Here is a 20,460-nt window from a genome sequence, read left to right on the forward strand (position 1 = left end):
TGGCACCATTTGCAATCAGTCATTACACTGAATAAAATCTCTACCTTCAACTTCGCAATGTCTCAAGACAGCAAAAAAGAGGATATATGTTTATACATACATACACACATACATACATACACACATACATACATACACACACACATACATACATACATACATACATACACACATACATACATACATACACACATACATACACACATACATACACACATACATACATACATACATACATACATACACACATACATACATACATACACACATACATACACACATACATACATACATACATACATACATACATACATCGTATACCACAAGCTGAACTCACTTTCAGCTTCTCCAGTATTGCTTCACTGTGTTAATGGTTAGAGATTAGTTAAAAGCATTTAAAAAACATTTCTATTCTTAAAATGTCCTATGGATGAAACTAACACCTTTTAAAAACATCTTTCTTGAGCTGGACACGGTGGCGCATGCCTTTAAGCCCAGCACTCTGGAGGCAGAGGCAGGTGGATCTCGGTGAGTTCGAGGCCAGCCTGGTCTACAAAGAGATTTCAGGACAGTCAGGCCTACACAGAGAAATGGTGTTTTGAAAAACAAAACAAAACAAAAACCAAAAAACAACAACAACAACAAAAGGAAAACAAAACAACTTGCCACCCCAAAAAATCTTTCTTTTAAAAATGGTTTGGTTTAAAAAATAAACAATAGTACAATAAATTACTTTAATGCATTTAGTAGCAATGTCAAATATAACACATGCTATGATTCTTGCACTTAAACATACTTGTGCTCAGTTCCACTTATCTTAGGGTGTAAATTATGAAATTGCTGTACATATTTTCATTAAACTTATTTGCAAGTTAAAACTGCACAGCATCTAACACCTGGAATGTTGATCTCAAGTCCCTACGTAACTACTAAGAGCAGAGGGAAGAACAATTCTCTTCAGACATAGTAGCAGATTTAGCTAGTTTTGTAATTTTGTTTTTTATAACTATTGTTAAGAATTCACTAGTAGGTATCCAATTTAGAGAAAATAAAATTACTGGTTATGAAACAAAGATTGTATGGATGTTTCAGCTAAAGAGTTGGGTTAAAAGAAATATATTCTTTATTTAGTCAAATATTTGTATCTTTACTACTAAAATCTACATTACTATTGTAATGAAAGTTCACTTTAAATTCTATAATGATAAGGGAAGAGGCCACAGCTAGACAGGGAGGACGGAGGGAAGAGGTCACAGCTAGACAGGGAGGATGGAGGGAAGAGGCCACAGCTAGACAGGGAGGACGGAGGGAAGAGGCCACAGCTAGACAGGGAGGATGGAGGGAAGAGGCCACAGCTAGACAGCAGAAGGAAGTCTCTCTGCCTGGAAAGAGGACAGAGTGGAGGCAGCTATATGTCAGTTTTCTCATATTGAAACTGAGGCTTCAGAAAATCCAGCATTTCTAAGAGCCAGTAAGGCTGGAAAACTTTCTGGCCCAATCCTGCCAGACGCCACCAAAATTTCTGTCGCCTATGATCTCAGAACTGGGAGCCAAGCTAGTGAGAAACGCTTCCTGTAGCATACGGTAGCGCTCATGACACTGTTTCCATTACTACTCTTGTTAGCGAAGAAGGTTTTGATTCTGACTCCTTGCGGCGGCCCCTAAGAACTTAGGTAACACACAGAGGCTTTGATGTGTTTGCTGAGCTCATCTTTTTGTATAGAATGTTCTACATTTGGGAGACAGTATTTGGTGCTCTGCCAGTGTATCCAACGGCACCAGGGCTGCAATGGTAAGCTGTCAATGGCTTTTCTCCTTTTCCATGTTGGAGAGCAGACTGATAAAATAGGCAATGCCCTTGGTGATTTTGCTGCCTGGCATTGGTTGTTCTTTCCTCCCATATCTTAAAATAAAATGAAGAAAATCTAGAGGCTTGGTCCCATATATGAGGCCTGAAGCCAGAACCCAGCTAAGCCTGCCTGTATCACGGGCTGCAGCAGAGGGCTGCAGTATTAGCAGGGTTAAAACCTGTCACATGTATGTCCTCTCTGATATAGGAACACAAGCTTTATTTTTCTAAAGTGAAGTACTGGGAAAGGGGAGAATGACATGGATTGGGGACAAAGTGTCTTCCAGTAACTACAGAATCACTTTAAAGTTAAATCTGAAACTGACTTGTAACCTCCCACAGCGGGCACACAGCTAACGAAACCTTTTCTTCCTGCATTAGAATCTCTCCTATGGCTACGTCCCCAAATCTGTTCCCATGGTAAGTACAGCTCATGTTACTGAGCAACACTTCTCATGGAAACAAAGGCTGCCTGGTTGGAAAACGGCGAAAGTGTCGCTGAGAACACACTGCATCAAGTCCTGCAGTTCTGTCACTGGACTAGAACTTGTAGGGAAATGAGCAGCCGTGTACTGCCTTGCAGACGAGCCGAGCGTCTCTTCATCCGTTAGGTGATGGAATGGGCATCTATGGCTGTGGTAAGTTGAGGCACAGGCCACGCAGTCCTACAGAAGTGACTGCCCTTCGGGAGGCTGCCTGTCGCCTTCTAGTCCTCCGACTCCACTGTTGCAAGGGTGACCTGTAAGGCCTGAGGCTGGTCAGGGCACCTGAATGTTTACTGTTTAATATTTCTTTAGATTTTAAGACTTCAAGGAAGCCAGGATAAACAATTCATTTCTTCTCCATTCTCCATTCTTCTCCATTTTACCTTTTAATTGTTTTTTAAAAATAAAAGCTCACTATGTAAACTCCATCTGCCTTCCAAACTGGGATCCTCCTGCCTCCACCACGCCCGCACTCGACCACAGGTGTATGTTATTGTAACTAGCTGAAAACAAAACATTCCTAAAAGCAGGAACAATTGAAAATAGTTTATTTCCTCATCTGAAAAGCAGTTTTAGAATGTTCACTAGAGCTGCTTTGTGAGAACGATCTCCCTACTGCTGGCTGCATTATTTAGGAAGTTTCCAATCCTTACAGACTCCATTAGCAACTCTGATTAAGAGGATAAAAACTTGGTGTAAAAGAACATTTGCAAGCCCGAAACCTGGTTTTCTCAAAGTCCACGTTGCTAGGTCAGTCAGGGGACAGCTGCTACGTGCCCCTCTGCTAGTCAAAGCAGCAGGGAATAAAGTTAGGTGCCTGGTGGATGACCAATAGGACAATTTTATTGAAGATACATTTTGTGAGCATAGTCAGCCTGGCTTGGTCACGGTTGCCAGGAGAGGTGTGGAGATCAGTGAGGCACTGACAACACCCAAGCTTTAGCTCAGCAACACCTTGAACACGGAAGCATCCCCAGCACCAGGGAAGACCAGTGATAGCTATCAATCTTTTTATTTAAAAAAAAAAAAACGCTGAAAGTGAACATTCTACTCTGTGTTCAGATAACCCATTGAAGAGGAAATAGTTAAATAACCATCAGCACCGGGAAATGATGCTTTGAAGAGACTTGTAATAGGGATGCAGTTTTATAATCGGTGTTACATACTTAATTCCTTTTACAGGAGGCAAGGATGTATCAAGGAAAAAACACCAGGCAAGGCATGCAGAAGTGTGAGCATGCAGCACATCATGTGTTAAATTGAAACGGCCCCAAGTTCAACTTTCTTCGCTGTTCAAGGAGAAAATCTGCTGCTATGTACTTCAGGATAAAGGATTTGCAACTATATGGTGCTTGAGGAATACGCTATTGCTGCCATTTAGCTCACTGTATGTGGGCTTCAAGATGCACAGTGGCATTCCAAACCAACTTTTAAAGAAAATTGCATGGAATTTTCAAGACATCGGGAGCATTCTTAAAAGTTATGCAGAGAAAACGGATTTTTGATAGTTATGAATTACATTTAGTGCAGCCAGATTGCAGGGAACGCTCTTTTTGCCTCGGTATGGTTAGAATTACTGTTGACAATGTTTTAATTTAAATTCTTAAGGATTTAAACTGAAGAATATAGGTCAGCGAATTCTCATTCACTGTGTAGTGTCACTACTGGCAGAGAGCAAGCTTTGTGAGGGAAGGACCAACTCTGGTCCCAGAACCCATCTCTTCTGCAGTAGCGGGGCCTGAGTGTGTGTTAGCAGAAGTGATCTGCTTCTCAGTCAGTCAATCGGGAGCCTGCACATGCACAGTTAGAAACAGGCCTGGCACAGAAGAGAGGCTCAGTTCAGAAAATACTGAGTGCATTTGTGAAACAGACCAGAGTCCACAGAAATCATTTCTTGCAATCACAAGATGGAAGAGGTTCCATCTTTCCTAGCAGGTTGTAGATTTATATAGATTTATAACAGTAGAAAATATACTACATAGCTCTGAAGTATAATTCTACAATTGCCAACTGGTTTCCTGTAGCTGAAAAAAAAATACAACAAATATTTGTAGGGTCTGCTACACGTAACACACTTAAAAGAGCCTTTCTGTAAACCAAGAAACCTCAAAACTTAAAGTAGCATTCTAACTTAAATCCTACGTCGTAAAACAACCGATTTAATAGTATATGGTATTAAAAATAAATACTACTTTGATGAATGGAAGTTAAAAATTTGTACTTTTCATAAACTAAGAGAGAAAAGATTTCAAGCTAATAGTCTATCTAGCAAAAGGGATGACGTTTGTGTGGAAAGCGGCACAGTGATGTAAAAGACACAACCTTCTGTAGATCTATACCTTGTCTTTATGCTGCTTGGTGCTTGTTGTTCTGAAGGGCCCTCAGCTCCCCAGTCAGTCACCTTTCTGCAGACTAAGGAGTAGATGGACACAGGAACACTTCCTGACGTTGCTTTGGTCACACATATTATCAAAGTAAAGAGATGTGGCAGAAGTCTAGGGGAGCGTGTATTTGGGTTCTGGGGTGCAGCTGGGCAATGGTACAGGTCAAAAATATGTAAGTAACCAATAATCATCTACATTGATAAGCGCTGGGCAGGCAAAGCTCTAACATAAGGGAAAGCCAAGAATTGCGTGTGGATTTCAGCAAGCTTGATAAACTCACCTCTTTTCTTGACATTTAGAAAATTATTTTAATCAGAATAAGAGAGGGAAAAGATATCTGAATCTGTACTAATTTACAATATTTTAGAAAGTGGATCTTTTGCTAGCCTTGATTGCAAGGTGTGTTATAAAGGCAAAGTTGAAAACGAATACTTTGAGAATTTTGCCCAATTTCTTATGTAAACCAGAGCAGACGGCATGAATCTCAAAAAAAGCCAAGTACATTTGCCTCACATAAAATAAGACTGATTAAATTTCAAGCTTCTTACTTATTTTATAGAGCTAAAAATTTAAGTTCCTTTTTGTTGTTAAAGATGGGCAGCTTGACTCTTCTTTCTTATTCAGTGTAGCATATATGCATCTATTATAACATGTTTATATAGCATCTGTATCACCCTATTATTTGTTTGTTTAACAGGTAGTTCATACTATAGGATCAAAATAACTTAGAATTTTGAATATTTGTTCTGCACACAGGTTCAGGGTGTCCTTGCAGGTGACTCTTGTATGACCTGTCTCCTGTGGAGTGACTGTTCCCCACATCAGAGTGGCGTCTCTGGGCTCTAACCTCCAAGCATAGCTTTCCAAGACTGCAGAGGAAATTCCAAATATACAGAGGCAAGGAGGGGCTGGATCCTATTAGGGGATTATTATGAATGTTAAAATCTAATAGTAGAACAGAAGAATCTTTATGGGAGGAAATAAAATATCTTCAAAGCAAAACTGTTTTCTTGGAGAAGCTCCTAAAGCCATATGTGAGCTAAGAGGAGATAGTAGAAAGAAAGAAAATCTACTTGTGTGGAGGAAGGGAGAATTGAACCATTAAAATATGCCAGTATCAATCATCAAAAAGTATGCAACTAGTTTTCTACATTAAAGAATTATTTACCATATGAAAACACCATGACCTCTAATAAGTAAATTACATCTGTGAATAATATTATTCATTTTACAAGGGTAGATGTATATTCCTGACACAAACAGACACACACACACACACACACTACCACACATAGGACATAGACACTACACACAAGAGAAAAGATCAGAAATTGTTAAAGACAGAATGAGTTTTGTTTATTCTCCTTTTCCAGTTTTTACAAATCTCCTTTTCTCTGCTCACTATCAGTCACATTCAGTGACAGCCAAGTCACTTTCAATATGAGATGGAGGGCACATGGCACTGAGGCTGCATCAACCATGCCAATTCAACTCAATTGTTAGGAAAGTTGAAAAGTTCAAACTATTTATTAAATGTCATAAGATAAACCCTAGAAGAGAAACACATATGACAGATAAACTCTAGGTGATTGAGTCTTAAGAGAATGTTTCAGAAAAAAGGGTTAAAATGAACAGTTGAATACTGAAGTTAAAAGTAAGTTTGATTTACTTAATTAGTAAATTAAAATAATGAGCTAGCCTTTCTGCACTCGAGAAAGCTCTGTTTAACATTCATATTACAGAGGAATCATGATGAGGTCCTATTTCTTTGGAAGATGGGAGGGAGATTGACTGTTCGTTCCTGATCTGTAGAGAGCAAAATGAGCACACCTGATGAAGGCCGATGACATCCACCTGGAGGCATGCCCATGTGGTCCCACTGTAATGGACAGACACTCCCATGTGGTCCCACTGTAACGGACAGACACTCCCAGGTGATCCCACTGTAACGGTCAGACACTCCCAGGTGGTCCCACTGTAATGGACAGACACTCCCATGTGGTCCCACTGTAACGGTCAGACACTCCCAGGTGGTCCCACTGTAACGGTCAGACACTCCCATGTGGTCCCACTGTAACGGTCAGACACTCCCATGTGGTCCCACTGTAACGGACAGACACTCTCAGGTGGTCCCACTGTAACGGTCAGACACTCCCAGGTGGTCCCACTGTAATGGTCAGACACTCCCATGTGGTCCCACTGTAACGGACAGACACTCTCAGGTGGTCCCACTGTAACGGACAGACACTCTCAGGTGGTCCCACTGTAATGGACAGACACTCCCAGGTGGTCCCACTGTAACGGACAGACACTCCCAGGTGGTCCCACTGTAATGGACAGACACTCCCATGTGGTCCCACTGTAATGGTCAGACACTCTCAGGTGGTCCCACTGTAAAGGTCAGACACTCCCAGGTGATCCCACTGTAACGGTCAGACACTCCCAGGTGGTCCCACTGTAACGGACAGACACTCTCAGGTGGTCCCACTGTAATGGACAGACACTCCCAGGTGGTCCCACTGTAACAGTCAGACACCCCCAGGTGGTCCTACTGTAATGGTCAGACACTCCCAGGTGGTCCCACTGTAATGGACTGGCTTTCCTACTCTTGGGCAAGTCATTTACTGGATGGTCCAATGTGTCATATACACTTTGGGGAAAGTAGAAATGCACAGCGTTTTCGCACTGTTGGCTGTTTAAATGATTAAATTCATTTAGTTACCGTCACTTCAGCCCAAGGAAGCTTGAAGGTCTGGGAGGAGAGTGTGTACGACTTCCTAACTCTGATCGCTTTATACGATTTCCAAGAATTTCTATACAAAAGGGCCAAGCAAAATCTGAAAGTAATTACCAGAAAGTTGACAGAGTAGCAAAAATATAAAACTACCTTTCTTTGGTAAATCCCTTCTCTTTCTCCAAAAGCAGGGGTGGCAGCTGTGGATGGGCGGTGGGACACAACCACGAGTTTCTGGTGCTCTGGGCATCCCTGAACGAGGAAGCTTTAAATTGGCTTTGCTGGTTTACAGAGGCTTTCACTGTGAGGAGTATACGAGACTTTAGGCTGGACTTCTAAGCAGAGAGCCAACAGTAGAAGGTTGAGTGCATAAGTAGTCGAGAAATTCATTAAATAAAAGACAGATCACAGAAAACACTGTCGGATCCATGTGTCATTCTCCAGGTGAATCTTTACGTAATGGGTCCATGTCCAATGAGCAGAGGAACCAACAGGAAAAAAGTTTCCACTCTTTTGCCAAACATAGGACTGTTTGGATATCAGTAAGAAAAAAAGGGGGGGCTAAGCTTAAAGGGATGGTAAATAAGTCCCTGGTCACATCTAATGGTGAAGTAAACCACTCAGGATTTAGACACTGCTATAGAGAAACGATGGTTATTTCTGACCATCTCTACACAAAGGCAAGAGGGAGTGTGTGTGCAAGGAGAGAGGCTTGACACGCTACAAGGACTGTGTGTGCAAGGAGAGAGGTCTGACGCGCTACAAGAGGGAGAGAGAGGTCTGACGCGCTACAAGAGGGAGTGTGTGTGCAAGGAGAGAGGTCTGACGCGCTACAAGAGGGAGAGAGAGGTCTGACGCGCTACAAGAGGGAGAGAGAGGTCTGACGCGCTACAAGAGGGAGTGTGTGCAAGGAGAGAGGCCTGGCGCGCTACAAGAGGGAGTGTGTGTGCAAGGAGAGAGGTCTGACGCGCTACAAGAGGGAGTGTGTGTGCAAGGAGAGAGGTCTGACGCGCTACAAGAGGGACTGTGTGTGCAAGGAGAGAGGTCTGACACGCTACAAGGAAGGCACGTGCCTGCTTCCACTCCCCCATTCCTCCCACGCCTCTTCTCTGAGAACACGAGGGGCACTAAAGACAAAGCAAAAAGAGGAGGCACAGCAGGACCACACCAATGTGGGGCTGGTTTTGACCTCTTAAAGAATGGTCATTAATGGAGACTGAAGCAAACGGCGATACTGACGTGTGAGGACCTGCTGAGTTCGCGCCGAAGACATCTGAGGGAAAGACATTTGCCTGTGCTATTGGGCACGCCACACTTGAGGATTTCTAAATACATATGCATACTAAAAATATGAATTTCCCTGTGTTAATTTGAAATTGGTTTAAAAATGACTATTTAAATGAAGAAATAATACCTGCCCGAGAAACCAAGAAACCTGAAAGTCAACTGTCGTGAGAGGTGGCAGTGATGGTTGGACTAATGAAAATCTGTCTGGGGTCCACCTGCTTGTCCATCGAGAAGACATAATGGCTCCAGGGCTTTCAAAATTCACTGCAATACTTTAGAAAGGAAACTGAGGAAATTTTGATTGCCTAGGATTTTACTTCATGTGTGTGTGTGTGTGTGTGTGTGTGTGTATGTGTGTGAAGGGTCAGAAGTTCAAGGACACCTTCAACTACATAGTGAGTGTGGGGGATGCCTAAGCCAGAGAGTCTGCCTAAAGGAGAAAAAGAAAAAAATTTAATGTATTAATGAACACTGAACATAACTAGAGGTTTTTAAAGTAATAAGTACTCCTGGTTATCACTGACCTATGATAACTGTTTAAGAAATGACCTTAATACTGAAGCCACATAACACATATTGTCCTTCATAAACTGTGAAGTGACACCACACCAGCTCTACTGTCCTTCATAAACTGTGAAGTGACACCACACCAGATCTCAGGTTCCACATCTGCAGGCTCAAGTATTAACAGTAACTCTTAAAAATGGAATGTTTACGGAATTAGCTAAGTCTACAGAAAATATCAAGTGAGCTGTAACCACTCTATCATTACCATTATGAAGGTTGACATTTGTTCTTGGTAGAGCCGTGCATTTGATTAGTAGTTATCCCCAACATGTTTCCTTCTCTGTAAGATGTGTTATGTTGTTGCCATAGCAATGATGAATTAGACAGGATAAGTCCCAACAAAATTTGGAACTTATTCTGAATTTTCAAATAGGAAATTTTCATGGTTTCTTCAACATTTGTCTGTGTTGCACACCATCATTTTGTATGGTTTCTGTTCGTTCTTTAGATTAGCCAATGGATACAAGCTCATCCACTGAGGCACCTGTTCATACTCCATGTCTTCCCCAGTACTCACTACTCAGGTGCCGTCCTCTGCTGCCTCTCCCCAGATCGTTCTCCAGTTAGGGCCGTCAATGCTTCTGTCTCCTCATAAGCCCCTACATCTTCCAGTCCTACCTTTTAAACTGACACCAACATACTGCTTAAAATTATGGAATGCTTACTAATATATGACTATTACTTCTTATCCACTTCTTAACTTGGGGATTTTCCTTACATCCCACCAACAGTGTGGACACTTAAAAGCAAAGCTCTGAATGAAACGATGCAGAGCAGAGCCTAGGATTACAAAAGGACTTAGGGATCACACAGCACAAGAACCTTCCCAGGCTTCCAGACTCCTACCAACTTCTCAGAGATTTGTCTCTGCTTACATATGACTTTGAATAGAGAACTCATTACCACCCAAGAAAGCATTTCCAAGAAATTGTGAACATCGAGATATCCTTTTTTTTTTTTCATTGACTACTACACAGCAAGACGCCTTGCAACAATCATGGTGTTCAGTGTAGGTGCTGCAGTGTCACTTACGAACTACTGCTGCTATTATAGTGATGGGGGACAATTGGGATTCTACTTGTCTTTGAGGCTAGACCATCAACAACAACTAACATGCTAAGTCTGAATAGTAGAAAGCTATGAAATCTGCAAGTGAGCATGTCACAAAATATGATTGCTGATTTGAGGTAAGTATTCCATATCTATAAAAGGAGATACCTACATTAAATGTAAGGTCAAAAATAGCCATTTAAAATTAAATACAATATTTCCAAACACAAAATTAATATAGAAAAGGAATGTTGGAAAGTTTATATTTTAGACAATAGTCATGTTAACACAGAATTATAGCATTCCATTATAAAAAGTTAATTCAAAACAATAGAATGTATGTATGTATGCATGTGCTTAGAAGTGAAGACCATTCACGTGCCATAATCATACAAACAGGTTTATTTAGTTTGAAAATATGGGATAGGATACTTCTTCACTAAAAACTCTACTGAAGGCAGAGTTCTCTTCAGTTGACTATGCTAGTAATTTTTTCATAGAGAAAATTTTATTATAAAAAATTTAAAAGCTAAAAGAATTAAGTAAGCTTAGCTAGGCTGAAAAGTACTGACTCAATTTATAAAAATATTTCCTTTCTATGTATGAGAAAAATCTATCAAAATATGTAACACACTTAAAATAATAGCAAATGCACACAATATGCAGAGATAAATTTAACCAAAAACTATAAAGCATTACTGATTGAAATTAAATCATAAATACTACACATATGTAATAGGATACTTAATGTTGTTAAAATGGAGGTTCCATGGCACCAGCCAAGGACAATATGTGAAGTAAACTTTGAACCCCTACCCAGATTTACCCAATGGACAGACATTCTCCACAGTTGAGTGGAGAGTGGACACTGACTTTCACACGATCTCTGGTGCGCCATATTTGACCACATCCCCTGATGGGGAGGCCTGGTGGCACTCAGAGGAAGGATAGCAGGCTACCAAGAAGAGACTTGATACCCTATGAGCATATACAGGGGGAGGAGGTTCCCTTCAGTCACAGTCATAGGGGAGGGGAGTAGGGGGAAATGGGAGGGCGGGAGGAATGGGAGGATACAAGGGATGGGATAACAATTGAGATATAATATGAATAAATTAATAAAATATATTTTTTAAAAAGATGGAGGTTACCCCCTCCCTTCAACTGTGGTACTGCTTGAAGAAGTATTTTTTTCCTTACTAAATCTGGATATTGTAGTTTATCACAGCAGATGACATACACACTGTCATTGTTCAATCTTTTATTTCAAGGAAGCCTAGCTACACAGTCTTATGGTGACTTAGTAACCAGGGAAGAAATTCAATAACTCCTTTTCTCTAAGCAAACAAAAGCATTTAGAGCAAATTATAATGAAATATTTCAGGGCAACTAACTGGCGCAGTAGATAAAAGTTTTTTTTGCAAGAGTTTGGTCCTATGGACCCATATAGTAGAAGAAGAGAATGACTCCCATGACTTATTCCCTGAACACTATAGTATACACACACACACACACACACACACACACACACACACACATACACACAGACACACATACAGACACACACACACACTCACACACACACAGACACATACACACACACAGACAGACACACACACATACACATACACACACATAGACACACACACACACAAATATATACACACCAAGTGTGGGGGTAAAATTCTCACTCATTCATATTCCCTCATCCTCTTCTTGGCTCCTTTTCTTTCAAATAAATAAGTGTAACAAACACAAAATTTCAGGTGAGAAATCAGGCCCATTATTTAGAAAGAAAGAGACTGTGATATCTTTTAAATGCAGCAGAAGGAAGAATCAAGTAAAGAAGTAGAAAGAGAGAAATTTCTAAAGGGACATATTTTAAAAAAATGAGACTTTGCAAAACAGGGTTCAGCAAAGCAGTATTATTCTGCCAGCAACAATGAGTGCTACTTATATTTAAATAATAGGTGGGGAATGAGAGTAATAGCAGTAGGCCGCACAGCACTCTCTTTGACTTGCAAATATATGTTCTACAAGCTCTTCTCTGTCACTTCACAGCTATTAGACTTAGTCCTGGTGACAAGAAGAGGAGCATCTCACCCAGCAATCTTGGAGCAGTTTAAAGTACAATTTAAACTGAAACAAAAAGAAAACAGCTAGAAAGTTATTTCAAATGGAACATCACTGTAGGTAATACACACCTAATAATACAAAAAAATAAGATGATGTAATAGGAGTAAATTGATTTTTGGTATAAGACTTAAGGACCGAGAGGCATTTTTACTGCAGGTCTTGCAGACTTTGTTTTCCCTTTGTCTCCCCAGCAGTGAGGCTTGGTTAATGCATCCCAGATTCTAATTTGAGTTGACTAAGAGCAAAAGAGATCTGTGGCTGAGAAGGGATGGGGTATTAATCAATCTAAAGGGGTGGCCCATTAATCTTTCAATCGTGGTAGAAGGTCAATACGGCAACGGTGGGGCACGGGTTATCCCAAAGCGAAGAATAATCTTCCCAGAGCACCTACCACTCCTGCCTGGGACAAATGGTAGTACTATCACCCCTGTCCCAAGCCACCATGACAGCCCTAACCTTTCAGCGCTCCCCATGCTAGCTTCAGGATAGGGGAAGCCACCTCCCCCACACAGAGGCACACTATGCATGTTGACTCTCTATTCTGACAGAAAGAAAGTTGTGTCAGGCCTGTAACGGTTAGATCACTGGAAATAAAAATGGGCACTATCACAGGCTTTAGTCTGGGAACTCCTTTGTCCTGAGTAATCCAAATGTCAGTGGCATGACTTACTGGCAAGTTAAAGTGTCCCAAAATTAAAGTGTCCCAAATCAGAGTAGTGTGACCAAGAGCAATGGTTAGCGGGGAAGCAAAGACTGAGCAGCAGAGGAGCTTGTGGGGTGGCACAGGGTGAAACTAAGGGGCTGGGAACGCGGCTCAGCAGTAGAGTCAAGACCCTGAGCTGGAAAAACACTGAAAAAAACACATCAGAAACCGCAACGCTGTGAGTCTCAGTGACCATGCAGGTCCCTAAACTACAACGTCAGCAGGTAAGTAGTGACAGGCCTCTTTAAAGGTTACTTGACAGTCTGAGAATAGAAATGAAAAGATAGCTCCAAAGTATGCTTCTAAGGGTCCTCAGAAATGCTAAGTTAAAAAAAAAGTGCTAACACCTCTCCTGTATCCCGGGTCCTTTAACAACTGCCCCTGATGCAAAGGTTACAACGGAAAACTTCAGTATGGAGACACTGAGGAAGACAAGAGCTTTCTCCTACGTCACACATACTGTGGCCTCTGAAGCGATGTGCTGCCAGGATAATGCCTGGTCCAGGCCTCTGAGAGCCTGGATGACACCCAGTGATTTCTTTTTTTTCTTTCTTTCTTTTTTTTTTTATTAATTTATTCTTGTTACATCTCAATGGTTATCCCATCCCTTGTATCCTCCCATTCTTCCCTCCCTCCCATTTTCCTCTTACTCCCCTCCCATATGACTGTTCTGGAGGGGGATTACCTCCCCCTGTATATGCTCATAGGGTATCAAGTCTCTTCTTGGTAACCTGCTGTCCTTCCTCTGAGTGCCACCAGGTCTCCCCCTCCAGGGGACATGGTCAAAGGTGAGGCACCAGAGTACATGAGAAAGTCATATCCCACTCTCTACTCTACTGTGGAGAATGTTCTGACCATTGGCTAGATCTGGGTAGGGGTTTAAAGTTTTACGGCCTGTATTGTCCTTGGCTGGTGCCTTAGTTTGAGCGGGACCCCTGGGCCCAAATCTGCCTATCATAATGTTCTACTTGTAGGTTTCTAGGACCCTCTGGATCCTTCTACTTTGCCATTCTCCCATGCTTCTCTCATCTAGCGTCCCAATAGAATGTCCTCCCCTCTGTCTCGGTTTCCTGGTAAGTGAAGGCTTTCATGGGACATGCCCCTTGGGCTAATATGCAGATATAAGTGAGTATATACCATTTGAGTCTTTCTGCTTCTGGCTTAACTCACTCATTATGATCATTTCTAGCTCAATCCATTTATCCACAAATTTTGGGAATTCCTTGTTTTTAATAGCTGAATAGTATTCCATAGTGTATATGTACCACAGTTTCTTTATCCATTCTTCTACTGATGGACACTTAGGCTGTTTCCATGTCACCCCAGTGATTTCTACTCCTTGTTCTCTTCTTAACTGTAAGAGACACTTTCCTGAAGGAGGAAGGTTTTCAAAAGTAATCTCTAAAAGAGATCAACAAGGTGCTAGCTGACAAACTAGCCTAGAAACATAGCAAGACATACAAAGAAAAACAAAACAAAACAAAACAAAAATTAAGAGTAAGTCTCCAGGAAGAAATACAGAGAAGATAGGGGAAATAAAGCCAAGATAGGGGTGAGACTTAAATATGCTGGGCTTGTGCTGGGCCGTTCTTTCTCTAACTGTTAGTAGTTCAGGCCTGGAAGTCATTGAGGTAGCTACAGACTAGTACACATTCGACTTATAACTAATGTTTCCTACAAACAGGAGGCTACACTGGAAGGGAGAAGGGGACTCTGTGTGGCTGGGTGTAGGTGTGTGACCAGGGTAATTTCTAAGAATCAAGCATTAATGAGTGTCCAGTATGCCGGTGGGTATTACACAGGTACTTTTTATTCATCTTCACTACCTCCTGAGGGACATGGCATGTGGCTCAACAGATGCCAAGTGATTTCCCAAGGCTGTACTTTTCCATTTAGATGTTTCTGACTTACTGGCTTGTTTATAAATTGCTATCCTTTACCGTAAAGATCTGCTAATTTGGGGAGTCAGTATGGTTGCTTTTTGCATGACAACTATACCATACATCAATTTAAATGAACATAGCTTTGTAACAGCCTGGGTAGGTGTTGCTAAGCACTGTAGCCACATTCAACACCCATGAGGATCTTGTCAAAAATCATAAATGAAACGCCAGGTAAGCTGCTGCCTCTGAGTCAGTTCACCTGCAGCACTGTTAGCCCACGCAAAGCGGGTCCATACTAAGTAACATAGGAAGAAGAGGCAAGGGGGAAACTGACCAATTGGAACATGGATAAAGCAGAAACATGTAGTCACCAAAAGAGGGACACCCCTTAAGGATGAGGTGTACATAAAACATGTCCAGTTTTAAAGTGACTTCATTAGTCAAATGGATTAGATCAGTAGTTCCAACTTGGTTGGATATAATCATCATTTACGTGCAATCACACAGAATCCCTTCTCCAGCCTTAAACATGGCTCACACATTCGTGGGCTGTAAAAGCTCCACGGCATTCTAATATGGGGGCATCTGCAGAGGGGTTTGAGAACTAGCCCTACGCAATTCCAAGACACAAGAAAACCGAGCTGTATACGCAAGGTTCTAGCAGCCTGTCACCACACTAGGAGGAAATATTACAAATATTGAAAAAGGGAGGTGTCACAAAACAACAGGAAGTGCAACAAACGGAAGAAAAGTCCCATGACGGAGGACAGGAAGGTGATGGGACATTTCTGGTAAGCCTTGCCCCTGTCCATCCTCCAATAGGAAAGCAGTGTTCTCCATTAATATACACTCTGCTGCTCCCGACCAACATGGCAGTAGCTGCACAAAGGAAGTAACTGTCTACTCTACAAATAAAAGAGTCTCTAATAGGTGAAGGTAGTTCTTAAGGTCAAAGAACAGATGAAAAAGTTAACCTTAGACTTGCCTCCATTCCGACACCTTTTCTCTTCCCTGAACTCTCTGACACGTTCTCTGCACTTGCTGAGCTAACAGTCACAAGCTGGACAGGAATTTTGTTATGAAACAAACAAACAAACAAACAAACAAAAAGCCTCCAGAACACAGTATAATGTTAGTGACATTTTCCAGTGTAGAGTTTCAGAAGACCCTGTGAAAAGGAGAAGGAATTTGGGCCACAGCTCTCTGGGCAGTGGCAGCACTTGAAGGAAGGGGAGCATGCGGCACGGCTGGAGGAGACGAGGGTAGTAAACCACAAATCCACCAAGCACATGGATTCTCCACATGCATGTGGGGACAGGAGCCTCTCCAGGCCTTTAGTCAGGAGCTTCAGAGCAGTCTTTAAAGTCAGGGATCTAAGTGGCAACTGAACGTGCCAAGCGGGGCAAGAGACCACAGAAAAGGGACAAGTAGACATCTTTGCAGGATTTAACTAAGAATTGACAACTTGGGAACAGCATTTTCCAAAAGTCTGTATAAAAAGTATTTAAAATATGAATATTTCTAAATGGTTCTCTTTTCTGAGAAAGTAGCTATAAATTAAGCACAGGACTTCGTGCACGCTAGGCAAATAATGTGTCACCGGGCTCCATCCCCAGCCCATGCTGCCTCGCTGTGGCTTTATTACTGTTACTATCTAACTGGCAAACTTGGAAACTGACAATGTACCCGTCTCCTCCCCACAGCAGGTCAGCATGACATCGTAGGATTGGAGTCACAGCAGGTATAAAAGCTAACAGTGAAAGACTTAATGAGATATTAATTTCTCTCAGGACAGCAAACGATTAAAATAAACAATTTAAATAGTCAGAAAAGAGGAAACAGTCCTCCCTCGTGTAATGGCAAATATCTGGCTAGAACTGTGTATAGGTCAAATACACATTGATAGGAAAAAATGCAAAGCAGAACAAGACAAGAATTGGCTGTGTTAGTCCCCGTATTTCAACAGGGTGAGCACACAGGCCACGTGACAATGTAGCTCTCACTCTTTACAGAGGCCACTAAACACTCAGAGCACTTGGTGACACAAATGTACATCAGTACACACACACTCACACTCTCTCTCTCTCTCTCTCTCTCTCTCTCTCTCTCTCTCTCTCTCTCTCTCTCCCCCTCTCTTCCTCTTAAATAATTTATTTTAATTTTTTAAATTTATTCAGATTACAATTCAATTGTTATCCCATCACTTGTATCCTCCCATTCCTCCCTCCCTCCCGCTTTCACCCTATTCCCCTCCCCTAGGTCTATGACTGAGGGCGATCTCCTTCCCCACTATGTGGTCATAGGCTATCAAGTCTCATCTTGGTGGCCTGCTTATTCTTTCTTTGAGTGCCACCAGGCCTCCCCACCAAGGGGAGGTGGTCAAATACGGAGCACCAGAGTTCATGTCAGAGTCAGTTCCCGCTCTCCACATAACATCCTATGTCTCTTAAAGCGCCCACTCTGACGCTGTACGGACTCCAGCAGTAAGAAGGCTTGCCTCTAGAACGTCAGGCACACACCTTACACAGGACCAACGTGAGCAAAGGAACTCAATGCACTGACTTTATTAGTCCTGTTTCTGAGATCAGACGTTTAAATGACCTGGCAATTATTTTCATTTCCCTGCTGTTCAATCCACATTGTATGATCCTGTGTGTGTAGGTGCATATGAGGAACTATGAGCCGAGCCCATGTACACACTCATTATACTGTGGTTTTTAGACTATTTTTTCTTTATTTTTGTTTCATTAGAATCAGCATAAATAAACACAAACTCTCTTTCTAAGATAACTCTTGATTTCTTCAAGAATCTCTTCAAATAACTTCTAATGGTTTTTTTTTTCCTTGTAGTTAGTATCTGTATTTTAGAATGATATACACGGACAGATATTTGACAAAATTCTGGTACAGGGGAGTAAAGTGTTTTTTAAGTTTTAAAACCATAAACTTTTTATGTGTGTGTCTCACCATTTGTTAACATGGAACATATAACAGAACATCATTCTTGCCAGTGTTGGACTTCATGTAAGACAGTCATCCTGTGGGTTAGAACACCTAGTGACACTATGTCATCTTAGTTTTTGCACACTGTATTAATGATGCTCTCACGATGGCATTTCTCAGATCATGTCTTTGTTCTTCGGTGACACAAGACCACACATGTATACACATAAAATACTGTAACTATTTACTATTCTTCTCCAGCTTTTTATAGGTTAAAACATCACTTTTACACACATACACTTTGGCCTCATTTTTAAATTTTAAGAGTATGATAACATTTCACACACTTTTTTTGGGGGGGGGGTTGGTTTTTCAAGACAGAGTTTCTCTGTGTAACAGCTCTGGCTGTCCTGGAACTGATTTTGTAATCCAGGTTGGCCTGGAACTCAGAGAGATCCACCTGCCTCTGTCTCCCAAGTGCTGGGATTAAAGGCATGCACCATTACCCCCGGCCTACATTTCATACTTTGAATGATTTTTAAGACCTTTATTCACCTAAGGGTAAGCGGTTAGGACAAAGGCTTGTTACATACCATAATCGGTGATTTTACAGGACACCAAGTACAGCTCTTTCAGGTTCTGGCCTTCCTTTGCAATGACCTCCACACACCTGAAACACACAAAGTGGTGGTGTTACACTGATACATCCCAGACAGTTAGCAAGGGTTGGACCATGAACCCACAAGAAGCGGTTAGTACATTGTGAACACCACAGCCCTCTTCTTTCAACACACCTCACAGGCGGTGCCTTGGAGCTCCTGCTTTCACAATAATCACTCAACCTTAAATGGTTTCATTACGTCTTTTAAAACCCAAGAGATGGAAAGAAGATATTCCTTTAAGACCACTGCAAATGTGGGTACAAAAAGTTGGTAAGCCTGTATGATATAATGAATGCATCATTTATATAAAGTTCTATAAAATAATAAAACCAGACTTGGGGCACATATGTGGATAGCTATTTCAAAGGAAGGAGAAGTAGTCAGAGTTCAATTATTCCAAATTTCCAGACAAAATTCTAAAGACATTTTATTCATCATACAATCCAAAGTTGTAAAAAATCTACATACAGCTTTCACTTGTAAAATGTTTCCTTTTTAATATTTTAAATGAGTTGCTATACAGACTATTTCAGTTATGCACAGTTATGTAATGCTTCAAAAACTTTGTTATTTTCACTTAAGATATTTCTCAATATAGCCTTAGCAAAACTAGAGTAGGGGATTTAATGAATTTTTAAAATAATGATTAAGCACGCGACCTATTTCATAGCTCAGTTTCCTGTGACATCAGAAAGCTGCGCTGTGTCAGACACACAGGCGCAGGCGCCCTTCAGGGCGGTCCCTGCTTAATCTGTGCGGAAAGAAGTTAAGCAAAAGGGTAAGAGGCAGAAAGAGTCATTAACCTTTGCTAGGAAGTAAGGTTCAAGCACTTCGACGCCCGTGTGTATAATCCATCAAAGCTCACTTGGCGGCCGTCCCTGGCCTTCAGATATTTCATTTGCTGCCTGGCTTATCTGTAGGTATTGTCAAAGAATGTCAGGGGATTTTATATAATTTTACCCCATATAATTCATTACTGAATTGGTAATTCAATAAATTGGTAAGAAAGACATATTTTTCTTTTAAAGTACTTTTATAGAATTTTATCCTGATGGATTGATAAATGTTTCATGTGTTCCAGGGCAGCCAGGTAAACATGCTCTTAATATAAAAAGGTTTATGATTAAAACAGGTATGTTTTTCCATAATACTGACAACAGGGAATTTAAACAGTAACACAGTACAACTGTGACTGGCGTGGATTCTTTTGTCAGGAATTTTAAAGCCTATTATTGTATCAGTTGGCTTTAATACAACTTTTTAATTAGTCCATAAGAAAGAGTGCTACCAGGTGCAGTGGCCCACACCTGTAATCCCAGCACTCAGGAGGCAGAGGCAGATAGATCTCTGTGAGTTTGAGCCAGCCTGGTCTACAAGGCAAGTCCAGCACAAACAAGGCTACAGAGAGAAACCCTGTCTCAAAAAACAAAAAAACAAAATAAAACAAAACAAACGCCCCCCAAAACGAAACAAAACCAAAAATAACCCCCCTGAAAAAAGAAATACTAAAAAACCCCAAAACAATTAAAAACAAGGCCCAAAAATTATGTACAACTTAAAATGAAGTTTCTCATGGTAAGAATAAAATCCAGATATTTACAAAATCCTAAAGATTTAAAATTTCCTGAACGCATTCTGTAATAGCAAAAAGCCACATTTTACCCTCCTTATTGGATTAGAAAGGTTAATCCAATATGCTGTGGTGACACATATGAGGGGACGCCAGTAATTGTATTTTGTTCTCAATAGTTCAAAATGCCTGATTTTGTATGTGATTGTG

At 41.2% G+C, this 20,460-nt stretch overlaps 1 protein-coding gene across 1 annotated transcript in view; it reads right to left on the bottom strand.

Moving 5' to 3' along the window:
- The window catches only part of FBXL17 (F-box and leucine rich repeat protein 17), a 423,447-nt gene that overhangs the window by 127,543 nt on the left and 275,444 nt on the right, over positions 1–20,460 (bottom strand). Inside the window, exon 7 of the mRNA XM_084778112.1 lies at positions 18,612–18,688. Within this exon, the coding sequence (XP_084634238.1) occupies positions 18,612–18,688 (77 nt within the window). The remainder of the gene's footprint in view (positions 1–18,611; positions 18,689–20,460) is intronic.

The sequence above is a fragment of the Acomys minous genome, assembly GCF_964271855.1.
Source record: "Acomys minous genome assembly, chromosome: 4".
Classification (NCBI taxonomy): domain Eukaryota; kingdom Metazoa; phylum Chordata; class Mammalia; order Rodentia; family Muridae; genus Acomys; species Acomys minous.